The 12,251-nt window shown below is 45.0% G+C and overlaps 1 protein-coding gene across 2 annotated transcripts in view; it reads right to left on the bottom strand.

Annotated features, from left to right (window-relative positions):
- Positions 1 to 12,251, bottom strand: part of DSG2 (desmoglein 2) — a 104,830-nt gene that overhangs the window by 37,440 nt on the left and 55,139 nt on the right. For both annotated transcript variants that reach the window (XM_082259740.1, XM_082259741.1), the window contains exons 6-7: positions 8,228 to 8,391; positions 723 to 860 (exon numbers count right to left, since the gene is read on the bottom strand). In XM_082259740.1, the coding sequence (XP_082115866.1) occupies positions 723 to 860; positions 8,228 to 8,391 (302 nt within the window). The remainder of the gene's footprint in view (positions 1 to 722; positions 861 to 8,227; positions 8,392 to 12,251) is intronic.

Here is a 12,251-nt window from a genome sequence, read left to right as displayed (position 1 = left end):
ATTCAAGATGGTAGAGTCCAAAACTGTTCAATGAATTGTGCATTCCATAACAAGTCATGTGGTCTTTTAGGTGAGGCAGTTGAGCAGTCTTAGACCTTGATGCCAGCATCACATGACCAAACCACTGCACCTACTTGTAACAAGGTTGGGAACTGGACCGATGTAGTATTACTTTTATTTAAGAAAACATTTTTAGGCTCTTATGCTCGGCATGCCAAGGCATGTGAAAGGACAAAAAAAAAAAAAAAAAACAAAAAAAAAAAAAAACAAAACCACTATGGAAAAAAAACAAAACAAAAAAATAAAACAAACACACAGTTTGCAATATTTTCTGAAAAAAATTATTATTTTTTTTTTTTTAAAGCAGAAACGAGAATGAATAAGTGTAGTGAATCCAATACTACAAAAAGGATCATCACAAAAGCATCTATTTGACAAGTCATGAATTAATAGTAGTGCTTTCCATCAGCGTGAGTGCACTGTTATTTCACATAAACATATTAAAGTATAATCATTATGTTTCACTACTAAGTACAAAGCACACTACATGTATGTACATATTTTTTTTTTTTACATCACACATTGATAAGACCATTCACATTAAGCTCCTCGTAATTACATATGCAGTACATCCGAAACAAATAGTCTAATGTAGTTATGTAGATTTACACTGCTTTTGTGGTTGCCCGTGAACCAACAATATATTCAAACTATAGTCTCACCTCTTCCTTTTCAAGAACAGGAATGTTGTCATTTACATCTATCACTTTGATTTTCACTTTGGCTGTTCCAGAGAGACCTCCATTTGGATCTCCATCCCGATCTTTTACTTCAACCTCCAGACTGTAGCTTGATTGTTGCTAAAAGATAGAAGGTTAGTCTTTACCACAGAAATTACATACATTTTTGTTTTATTTTTTAAAACAAAGAAACTGTACCTATATAGAGGGGATTTAATGGTGCATGTTGATGTTCCAGAGCACAATGCCTACCACATTTCAAACAACATGAATAATAGAGGGGTCTTGATAATGACAGCACTGTCAATGTATGGGCCTACGTAACCTTTTAAGCCTTCTCTTCCTGGATTTAAAGTACACCTGCCATGGGAGAAATATAGGAACTAATCTCTTCTGAAAACACTGGCTGTCTGTTCTTTTAAAGCTGCCCATCTGGCTTTCCTACTGAGTCACTGATCCCAAGTTAGGCGAGCAAATCAGAAAAGGGTCAGAGCAAGGCAGAATGCCCAATTCACAGATCAGTAATTCAAAGAACCTTAAAGCAAGAGGTTCAGCATGATGCCCAGGCAAATAGGTATTTTAATAAGGAGGGAGAATGCAATAATCGCCTTCATGTTCTCAAGACAAGTATGCTGCTTCTGAAGATGCTGGCTGCCATGATGATCAGCTGGCTTTTATACATTCTAAATCAATCAACTGTGACAGAATATGAAAAATTGGGATTTTTGACTTACCATACAACCCATTTCTCTGATGTTCATTGATGAACACAGCTCCTAATCCTCTTAACCATTTGGTTATACTGCCCCCTACAGGAGTAGGACACTAGACAGAAAATAATTCTGGTTACACCCATGGGCAATGTCGGGGGGGGGGGGGTATACTCCCTCTCTCTTCTATAGAGACACAGTTTTGTTACAAGCATTGTCAGGATAATATTAGCTCCACAGAGGGGTGGTTGCGGTATCCATCAATGAACATCAGAGAAATGGATTTTATGGTTAGTCAAAAATCCCATTTTAACTTTCGTTCATTGACGGACACAGCTCCTGGTATTCATAACCATTGGGACCTCTTAAAGCAGTGTTAAACATGAGGGGTGGGAGCAACCACAAAATTCCCAAGGCTAAACATTAGTCAACAGGAGCTCAACCAAAGCACTAGAGCCCACCTGAAAAAAAAAAAAAGAAAAAAAAAAAAACAATACACACCCAAAGAGGAGCTGCCAACACATCCACTTTATAAAACTTTGTAAAAGTGTGCACTGATGACCAGGTGGCCGCCTTTCAAACCTGCGTCACTCACGCCTAATGACAGAAGGCCCAGGAGGCACTAAGTGCCTGAGTAGAGTGTGCCTTGACAGGGAAAGGAGGAACCTGACCCCTGGAATGGGCCTGAACCATCGTCTGTCTGATCCATCTGAAAATAGTCGCAGAGGAAGCAGACAACCCTTTGAGGTCCGTCCGTGAGTACAAATCGAGAGTCTAAATTCCTGAAAGACTCCGTAGCTGCCAAGTACACCCTAATTGCCCAAACCATATCCAAGGCATGCAAGGCAAGTTCCTTCGGCTGTTTCGGCCTGGGACACAGGGAAGGCAACACAATGTCTTCATTCAAACGAAAACCAGACAACTTTTGGAAGGAACGACTGACAGGGGCAAAGAACCACCTTATCCTTGTGAATCACCAGATAAGGTGGACAGGATAACGCAGCCAGTTCCCGACACTCTGCGCGCAGAGGTGATATCCACCAAAAAGGCCTTCTGGGACAGCGTAAGCAGGGAATAAAACTTGATCTGAAACTGGCAGACATCCTGCCTTCCAATCCACAGGTGACCTTCAGAAAGGCCAGGACCTTGAAAAAATCTTATAGCCCCCAGTAAGATTTGGAATAATGGAAAGGATCATATTATGGACATTCAAGCCTACTTTGACAACAGAGTAGGAACCTTCTAGTGCAGGAAGAGAGGGTGCCTCACGTGTCAGTCCATGTCGCATGGCACATCCACGTTTTGTGATAACAAAGGTCACAGTATTAGAACAAAGGTCAGTATTAAACAATTCATTACTTGTTCAACCGAGTACGTTATTTATCTAATAAAATGCCCATGTAATCTCTACTATGTTGGTCGTACTACACGTACCCTTTGTGTACGTATAGGGGAACACAGGAAATTAATTAAGGCCGGGAGTGACAAACAGTGTTCCCAAACATTTTTTGACCCAACATAGTAAGAATTTTAGTTTTCTGGAAGTTCTGGCAATTGAACACATTTCTAGAAAAGACCTAACAGATAATGAAAGATTCGCACTGTTGTGTAAACGAGAAGCATTTTGGATTTTTAAGCTCAATACACTATCCCCCAACATATTGAATGCGGAGATAGAGATGCATAATTTAATTTTGTTTAATAATGTGTCCATCAGCTTTTTTGCAAATTTTGTCCAATATTGTCCCTCAGGTTTTCTACCTTTCACCTTTTTTTCTTTTCCTTAGTAATTTCAAGCAATGATTGTTATTGTATGAGTCTTAGAAGTGACATTATGGTATTTTATATGTTATGTTTAAGTCTGGTTTTTATTCTGCTTTCCTTATATATATATATATATATATATATATATATATATATATATATATATATATATATATATATATATATATATATATATATATATATAATAATTCCCTATGTATTTTTAGACATTTTTCATCATATATATTATTGTATTAACGTTTGTTTGTAAAGCTTGTTTCCCTCCATGGTTATTTAGAGCCAAAAGTATCCTATGGAGTCCTGTGTGTACTTCTCCCCACAGTTTATTCATTTATCTACCCAGAATTGTATTTTAATTGATCAATATATTAATTTGGTGCTTTTTAAATTACATAGCCCGGTCCAACCAGTCACCTGACTTTGACAAAGCGCGGAAACATGTCGTCATGGTGACAGGACCGTTGGCTCTCTCGCTGTAGGAGTCGCAGGCTTATCCTCCCTGTCTCTTGCCGGTGCGGTTGAGTGACGTCATCTCCCGCCTTGTCGCTGCTTGGATCAGCTGTCCGATGCAAGTGTTCCCGCATCGGTCCCTGTACCGGTTGTTTCCCGGAGCCCTGCCACATCTAGTGTTCCTCCCCTTCATGTGACAGCACGGATGCCTGCTAGCTACCTCGTCTTGCCAGAGACTTTGCTAGCACATCAACAGCAGTGGGGGCAAGTACACGGGCTCAGCCCGACATCCGATCAGCGTTTTAACTTCAATGGTTTTTATTCCAATAAACTGTGAGACTTTGGATTTTGCTTTTGAAGTGGAGCCTCATTTAAGTTATTTCCACAAACCATACTTTTTGGCTTTATTTTACTGTGACTGTCTCTATTATTACAGCTATAACCAGAAGTGCTCCCTATCCTCCAGCCCTCCTATTGAATCCAGAGTCAGGCCCAGAAAGTCCAGCTTCATGGACGGAGCCAGAGCAGACTTCTGAAAAGTCAGAATCCAGCCAAACTGCCGCAGAGTTTGTATTGTGATGTCCAGGTTTTCCACCAGAGCAGAGGGAGACTCCGCTCGCAAAAGGAGATTGTCCAAGTAGCCCAGTACCACAATCCCAGTTTGCATAGGAAATCTCCCTGACACAGGGATGCCACCACCGTTCGAGTTGATTCAATTCTGAGCTTCTGTACCCCCACAAAGCAGTTGAGGTCCAGGATTTTTGCCTTCCTTCCTGGGGACCATGAACATGTTTGAGTAAAAACCCTGAAAACTTTCCAAAGTCAGAGCAGGGACAATCACCCCTTGAAGAAACAGGTCTTGTACCACCCCAAACAGACCATGTAAGTGATCTGGGGAAAGGCGCATGTTGGAAGGAAAAAAAACCTTGCCGGTGAACAAGAGCAAAACTCGATCTTGTAGCCGGACCGAATGACTTTGTGGACCCACTTGTCTTGTACCAGGGAAGTCCACAGATCAGGAAGCCAGGATCCTCCTGAAGAGGCACTGAAAGGCTTTGAGCCCTTGTCAGTCGACCCTGAGGGACCAAAAAAAAAAAAACTTATGAGCTGAGAAGAAAGCCCAGGTCTGCAGCAAGGTTACTTGTCCTTAGTAGCCTGCAGAAGAAAAGTACTCTTCCCCCCTGTGAGACCTTTAATAAGGACTTCCAGGGTAGCTCCAAAACAGGCAATCTCCTTTGAAAGGAAGGTCAATCAAGGCCTTTTTTTTTTTTTTTTTTTTTTAAGTCTGATCCGCAGACCAGCACTTGAGCCAAAAGACATGCCTAAGGACCACTGCCAAAACAGAGAGGCGAGCCATCAGGGGAGCTGCATCCAAAGAGGCATCACAGGTAAACTGCAGTCCCTGGACCAGCTGGTCTGCCAGCTCAGCAAAGGCAGGGGGATCTGTTCCCCCTCCAGGTCACGGTGTAAGAGCTTAGCTCACTCGGTCAGAGTTTGCGACACTAGGGCAATGGTGAATACCGGCCTCATTGCCGAACCAGCCAGAGCCACAGCCTCCGCCTCCTGGTCAGCCGGATCCTTACAGGCTGGGGACTCTTCAACCAGAATCATGGTTGCTTTGTTTAATCTGGAAACCAGAGTGTCCACCAACGGGGCACATCCCACTTCTTAAGAAGAGACTCCTCCTAGGAGTAACGCCTTGTAAAGCGCTTAGGAACCCCACAGGGACGCTATGGCCGTCCCCACTCTTTAGAGACAATTCTGTCAAAATAGGCAGGGAAAGAAAACACATTTGCTGCTCTGGATGGCTTGTGAGTGCAAAAGGAAACCTGCCCCTTCATTGCAGCTTCGTCCTCCGTCTTTAGGGTCTCACGCACAGATAGAATAAGTGCATCCACCAGCGCCTTTTCGTGCGCGGTCGCAGACGTGGAGGAATCATCCTCACTATCAGAGGATTCTAGGCGCATGCTTGCAGACACAACAGGGTGACCCACGTCCTTGGCGGCTGAATCAGATTAAGGATCTGATGAGACAGATGAGGCAGGGGAAGGCGCTTTTTGCTAGTCCGTCGCCCAAAAGCCACCTCAACCCGGCACACAAGGGACCACAGGACCGCTGTCAGTGCATTGATGGATGGTTGGGATATGGAGGGACCCGCAGGAGCAGAGAGGGATCAGGTGTGGAAATATACTCCAAATACTCCATGAGTCACCAGGGGGACCCCACAAAGATGTAAAACACTGCTAAGGGATAACCGCCACCACGCTGGCAGCACCACCTGGTCCCAGGCACAAAGCACCAAGCAATCCTCAGCAGGGAGAGGGAGAGGACCCCACCAGACTCACGACCCGCAGAAAGAAGCGCTGGCAGCCACCAGGATAATGCACTACACATGAAACGATCAGGAAGTAAAATGATCCAGGAGTCAGCACCAGGGGATGAGGCTCCACTGTCATGGCTGCCGCTATTTTCAATGGCAAACCACAGCAAAATGGCCACCAGACTACACAAACCTGGCCGCCGTGTATAGAAATACACAGGCTACAACAAAATGGCAGCACCACGAGGCATACAGGAGCGAGACCAGGTCTCAAGGACAGATCCAGGCAGGATGGGAGGTCCTGGCAGGAGCCCCCACCAGGTACAACCCCCCCCCGGACAGTCGATCATCCGGTCACCAGCGGTGCAGCCCACTCCCCCATCGCTAGTAAGCGCCCTGCCCCCACCCCAGTAACAGTGGCCATACCACCCATACAGCCCCAGCGTATGTGGAGGGGATGGGGGGGGGGCATGCGAGGGACTCGGCAAGGGGGGTGCCTGACAGGAAGGAGGGGAACCCGGGTGTCCGACCGTCCCAATGAGGGGCCATGTCCACCCCAAAACCCTCCAAGGCTGAGGGGGGGACAGCTACTCACAATATCAGGAACCAGGCGGGCACCGCTCCAGACAGAACCCCTCTCCATCGAAATGGGGCGGGCTGTCGGCCAGGATGAACGCCGCGACTCAGGCTGAGACCCAGTCATATATGACCTGGCGAGGCGTTCCACTCACAGGCCAGCCCCCGTCCAGTGGGGCTAGGTTGCGGCTGACCTAGTGAGGAGCCTGAGTGCCCTCGCTGACCAGACTGGCGTGACCACTGGATCTAGATTATCCAGCTCCTCGCCCAATCCGGCAGTGGATTGTGGATCTCACAGGAAATATCCAGGAGAAAAAATTTCTATCTTAAAAAGGAAAAAATTTGCCAGGACCAGAGATCCCAGCAAGGAATTAGGTCTTTACTCCTAAATAGGCAGAAAAAAAACCTGAGTGGCTATAGCAAAGAGAGGGAGTATCCCCCCGGGGACTGCCCATGGGTGTACTCAAAATTATTTTCTGCCTAGTGTCCTACTCCTGTAGGGGGCAGTATAACACAATAGTTATAAATACCAGGAGCTGTGTCGGTCAATGAATGAAAAGAGAAAACAGGGGTTCTGATTTAACTTGCTGCATGCTTGTTGTGAGTTAGTGACTGGGGAAATGTCAAAGTCAGAGAGTCAAGCAAATTGCATTCAAGAAGGAAAGACCTACGAAGTTATGAAATGTTGAGCAAGGAGGAGAAATGAGAAAGGAAAAGTCGTCCCAGGAAACACACATCACACAAAACCCTCATGTAAAGTGTGGGAGCAGCCTCAGCCTTTACTCCATTTAGATCACACCTTCCTTTCCCTCCTGCCCCAACATGTTTCATCCCCCACAGGGCATAGGCATCAACGGGGTTTACCATGACATGACACCTGTCTACACTTCCTTACTAACCAATGACCTCACTTCTGGCAAGTCTGTGGAACGCACGCCGGCCAGCTTCTGGGAGCATTTAGAGAGGAGTTCTGGGAGCATTTAAAAAGTAATTTGATATAAAAGACTAATACCAGATTCTATAATTCCCCGCACATCACTCAAACCATGATGAAGGGGAATCACTCTCAGCCTATCAGCGCTCTCCAATGTTGGAATAATCAATGAGATCAATAAAGTTCATGCACTCACATTTAAATTGGATACAGATCTGACAATGGTGGTAGACACAATCTTAGTACATGAACCTTATTGATTTATGCGATTACATTTTGGTTTTAAATTGAGTTACATTATATTTTCTGATTGTAATGTACTATTTATGGTGCTGCACATGGGTAATTTTGTTTTATCTGTATTGTATGATCGGTAAGGTGTATCAGCCTAGTTGGTTGCTAGCTGCCCGACTCCCATAAGCACTGAATCTTTTTTTTTACTGAGCTCTATTACTTTGTATAATGGTTTGATTGTATGTGATCTCAGCTGTTTGCTACTACTCTGTCACTCCCCAATTATAAGACTATATTGCTAAACTGCAGTGTAGTCTGCAGTGAAATCTAGGACCTGGATGTGTTGTCTGGAAGCAATACCTTGATCACATGATTGGATGACCAGTATGCAAGTTATTTGGCATCAAAAACACAAATTTGCATGTTAACTGTATTTAGCAGTTTGCCTAAAGTACTATGCCTAATAAACATCAATTACCTCTCGGTCAAGTGTTGCTGACGTTGTGAGAACTTCACCATCCTTTGTCAGCAGGAAAAGGAGTTTGTCTCCTGGTTCTTGGGAAATTATTTTGTAGGCAAGCTTGGTATTTAGGGTGTTAGGCTTATCTGCATCCGTGGCATTTAGAACCATAATGAGAGTATCTGAATTAAAAGAATAAAAAGTTAAATATCAGCAAAATTATATATTTTAGCAACAGTTTGTGTAGGTATTGTAAATCTTGTGAGGAGAACGTTTACAATTAGAAACAAAGCCAAAATCCCTGCAGATGGGAGTAACTGCCAATGTTGTGACATACGCCAAAGAATAAAAAATAGTTTAGCACTGAAAACTTTGTTCCAGGTAAAGGTCATAAAGCATTATACCAAACAAATTAGTGCAATTACACATGCTTTGTGAAAATGAAAAGTTCTCCTGCATTTCTCAGTGCAGTCAGCTAAATGAGAGGAACATCCTTGCAGAAGCGGTGAGCAAAGAGATGACTTTGCCAAAGTAATTCTGACCCTTCCGAGGCCAATCCTTTTACTGCAACATAGAAAAGTGGCATCACCTTCCTGGCTACGCAGTGTGGGAGTGTGAACCAAAAAAAAAAAAAAAAAATAGGGCCTTGCAGAATTAAACTTTTTGCCAACTAAAACAGATAAAATTAAAAAACTTTCAAAAGTAAAAAATGTGTGCCCTGCCATTGCCACCCTTCGCTTTAAAAGTGATATTTGCCTTGCTATTATGCTGACACAGTGGCTCCAATACATTCATTCATTGACTTCGGACATGTACAGTGGGAAAATGGGATTTTTTGACTTACTGAAAAATTCACTTCTCTGATGTTCATTGACAGACAAAGCACCTGATCTTCAAAACCATTGGGGTATACTGCCCCCTACAGGAGTAGGACACTAGGCAGAAAAAGAATCTGGCTATGCCTATGGGCAGGCAGTCCCAGGGAGTATTCTCCCTCTCTCGGCTATAGGTACTCAGTTTTGTCACAAGCAGTGTCGGAAGAATTCCAACTCCACAAAGGGGTGGGTGCTGTTTCAGTCAATGAACATCAGAGAAATGGATTTTACGGCAAGTTAAAAGTCCCATTTTCTCTTTCGTTCATTGACAGACACAGCTCCTGATCATCATAACCATAGCAAACAAATTCCCAAGGCTAAACAGTGGCCAACCAGGCAACGGGAGCTCAACCAAATCAACCTGAAAAAACAAACAATACACCCTCAAGAGGATCATGTCCTCTAAACAGCAGCCTGCAACACCTTGCGGCCAAAAGAAGCATCTGCAGATGCCAACACATCCACTTCATAGAACTTTGTGAAAAAGCACACGAAGACCAGGTAAGCTGCCTTGCAAACCTGTGTCACTGACGCTTGAGGACGGAAAGCCCAGGAGGCACTAAGTTCCCGAGTAGAGTGCACCTTGACAGGGAAAGGAGGAACTTGACCCCTGATGGTATAGAACTGAATAGCCTTCTGTCTAATCCATCTGGAAATGGTCGCAGAGGAAGCCGACAACCCTTTCCGAGGCCCATCCATGAGCACAAATTGTGAGTCTGACTTCCTAAAAGACTCAGTAGCTGCCAGGTACACAATAATTGCCCGGACACAGTCAATGTATGCAAGGCAATTTCCTTCGGATGTTTTGGCCTGGGACACAGGGAAGGCAACAAAATATCTTCATTCAAAGGAAAGAAGAGGGGAAATTGGCGCCTATCTCGCTAAATGTTGGTCCAGGGGATAATTACCCAAAGCTATGTATATAGCACAAAATCCTAGCGGTACCACAATACACGTTTCAATATATAGATGGGATGAATACAAAAATATATAAATATATAAATTAATTCAATAGTGACTTATAGTGATGAGTGATTAAAAAAAAAAAAAAAGATATTCCTAAGTGCATAAAAAACAAATAAAGATAGGTTTGTGTAGTGATAATACGATATCCACATACAAAATAACAATCAATAAATGAATCAATAAAAAGATTGTGAAGTGATGATGATAAATACGTCCATGTGTAAAAGTGCAAAATTAATGCTTGAAACAAAAGGGGTGACTTTCGTGACTCTTCACAACAAAAAAAAAAAGAAGTTATGGTGACTTTTGTGGAACTTCTGCAAGTGAACCGTGTCACTCGAAGGGAGCCATATCCTAAAATGGGTGCAGTGGCCGCTCACCTCCACAAACACCTTTAAAAGCGTTTTTGTGATAGTAGATCACTGGACCAATATATCTGCTTTTCCTCCACTGATGGGGAACTCTAATGGAATTTCAGGGGTCTCATTTAAGTGGATGTTGTCCGTGGTTATGAGTAAGCAAATGTAATTCCGTGAAACGCGTCAACCCTTGGTCTTATTCCGTGATGGTTTCAAGTCTTGTTTTGGATTTACAGCTGTGAATAAATTCTACGTTTTTCATTTATATCGGAGTACGTTCACTGCTTTGTGTTTGAGAGTGCTGCCTGGGACTACGAATCTGGCCTGCACCTGATTATGCAGTTTCCCCTGAGCGGCTTACCTGCATTGTATCTCAATGCCGAAACAGAGACCCGAGCCACTAGGGAAATAGCATCCAAAGTGGCATCACAGATGAACTGCAGCCCCTGTACCAGCTGGTCCGCCAGCTCAGAAAAGGCAGGGGGGAGCGGTTCTCCCTCCAGGTCACGGCGTAAAAGCTTAGCCCACTTGGTTAGAGTTTGCGACACCAGGGCAATGGTGAATACCGATCTCAGTGCCGAAACAGCCATATATATATATATATAACAGAGTATATATTGTGGGCCATAGTCTACGCCTTCCTGGCAGCTGGATCCTATAAGGTGGAGGGATTCTTCAACCGGAATCATGGTTGCCTTGTTCAATCTGGAAACCGAAGGGTGCACCACCAGTGCAACAGTCCACTTCTTAATAAGGGGCTCCTCATAGAGGGACTGTCTAGTAAATCGCTTAGGGACCCCAAGGGGACACTTTGGTCATCCCCACTCTTTAGCGATAATTCTGTCAAAATAGGCGGGGAAAGGAAACACCTTTGTGGCTCTGGATGGCTTGTGAGTGCCAAAGGGAACCTGCGCCTCCATCGCAGCTGCATCCTCCATCTTCAAAGTCTCACGCACAGATACAATCAGTGCTTCCACCAGCGCCTTTTTGTGCGCCGTTGCAGATGTGGAGGAATCATCCTCATTATCTGAAGAATTCCGGGCGCGTGGTCGCAGACCCAGCAGGGTGACCCACGTCTGCGGCGGCCGAACCAGATTCAGGATCTGATGAGACAGATGAGGCAGGGGGGTGCTTTTTGGTAGCCTGTTGCCCAAAAGCCCCTTCCACCCGGGACACACAGGACTCCAGGACCGCCGTCAGTGCATCGATGGATGGTTGGGACCCGGAGGGCCCTGAAGCCTCAGAGAGGGGATCAGGTGTGGACATGTGCTCCAAAGACTCCATGAGTCACCAGGGGGACCCCACAAAAAGTGTAACACTGCAAAGGGACAACCCCCACCGCGCTGCCAGCACCACCCAGTCGCCAGACACAAAGCACCAAGGGATCCTTAGCAGAGAGGGAGTGCACCCCACCATTTAGCAGAAACTGGCACCTGCAGCCACCAGGATAATCTACACTAGACATGCAGCGATCAGGAAGTGAAAAGATCCAGGAGTCAGCACCAGGGGATGAGGAGGGCCCCGCTGCTGAAAATTCACCACCCACAGGGCTTCACTGTCATGGCTGCTGCTATTTTCAATAGCAAACCACCGCAAATTCGCCGCCGGACTACATAAACATGGCCGCCCTGCAAAGAAACACACAGGCTACAGCAAAATGGCAACACCACGAGGGATCTGTAGGCCTCAAGGACAGAGCCGGGCAGGACAGGGGACCCTGGTAGCAGCCCCCACCAGGTACAACCCCTCCCACGCACAGCCGCTAGTCCGGTCATCAGCAGTGCAACCCCCGGCCAGCATAGCACCCTGCCCCCACCCAATGAGCTGGACCAGACTACCCAC

This window comes from Pelophylax lessonae (genome assembly GCF_965119305.1).
Source record: "Pelophylax lessonae genome assembly, chromosome: 5".
NCBI classification, from domain to species: Eukaryota; Metazoa; Chordata; class Amphibia; order Anura; family Ranidae; genus Pelophylax; species Pelophylax lessonae.
This window is presented reverse-complemented; position numbering and strand designations above follow the sequence as displayed.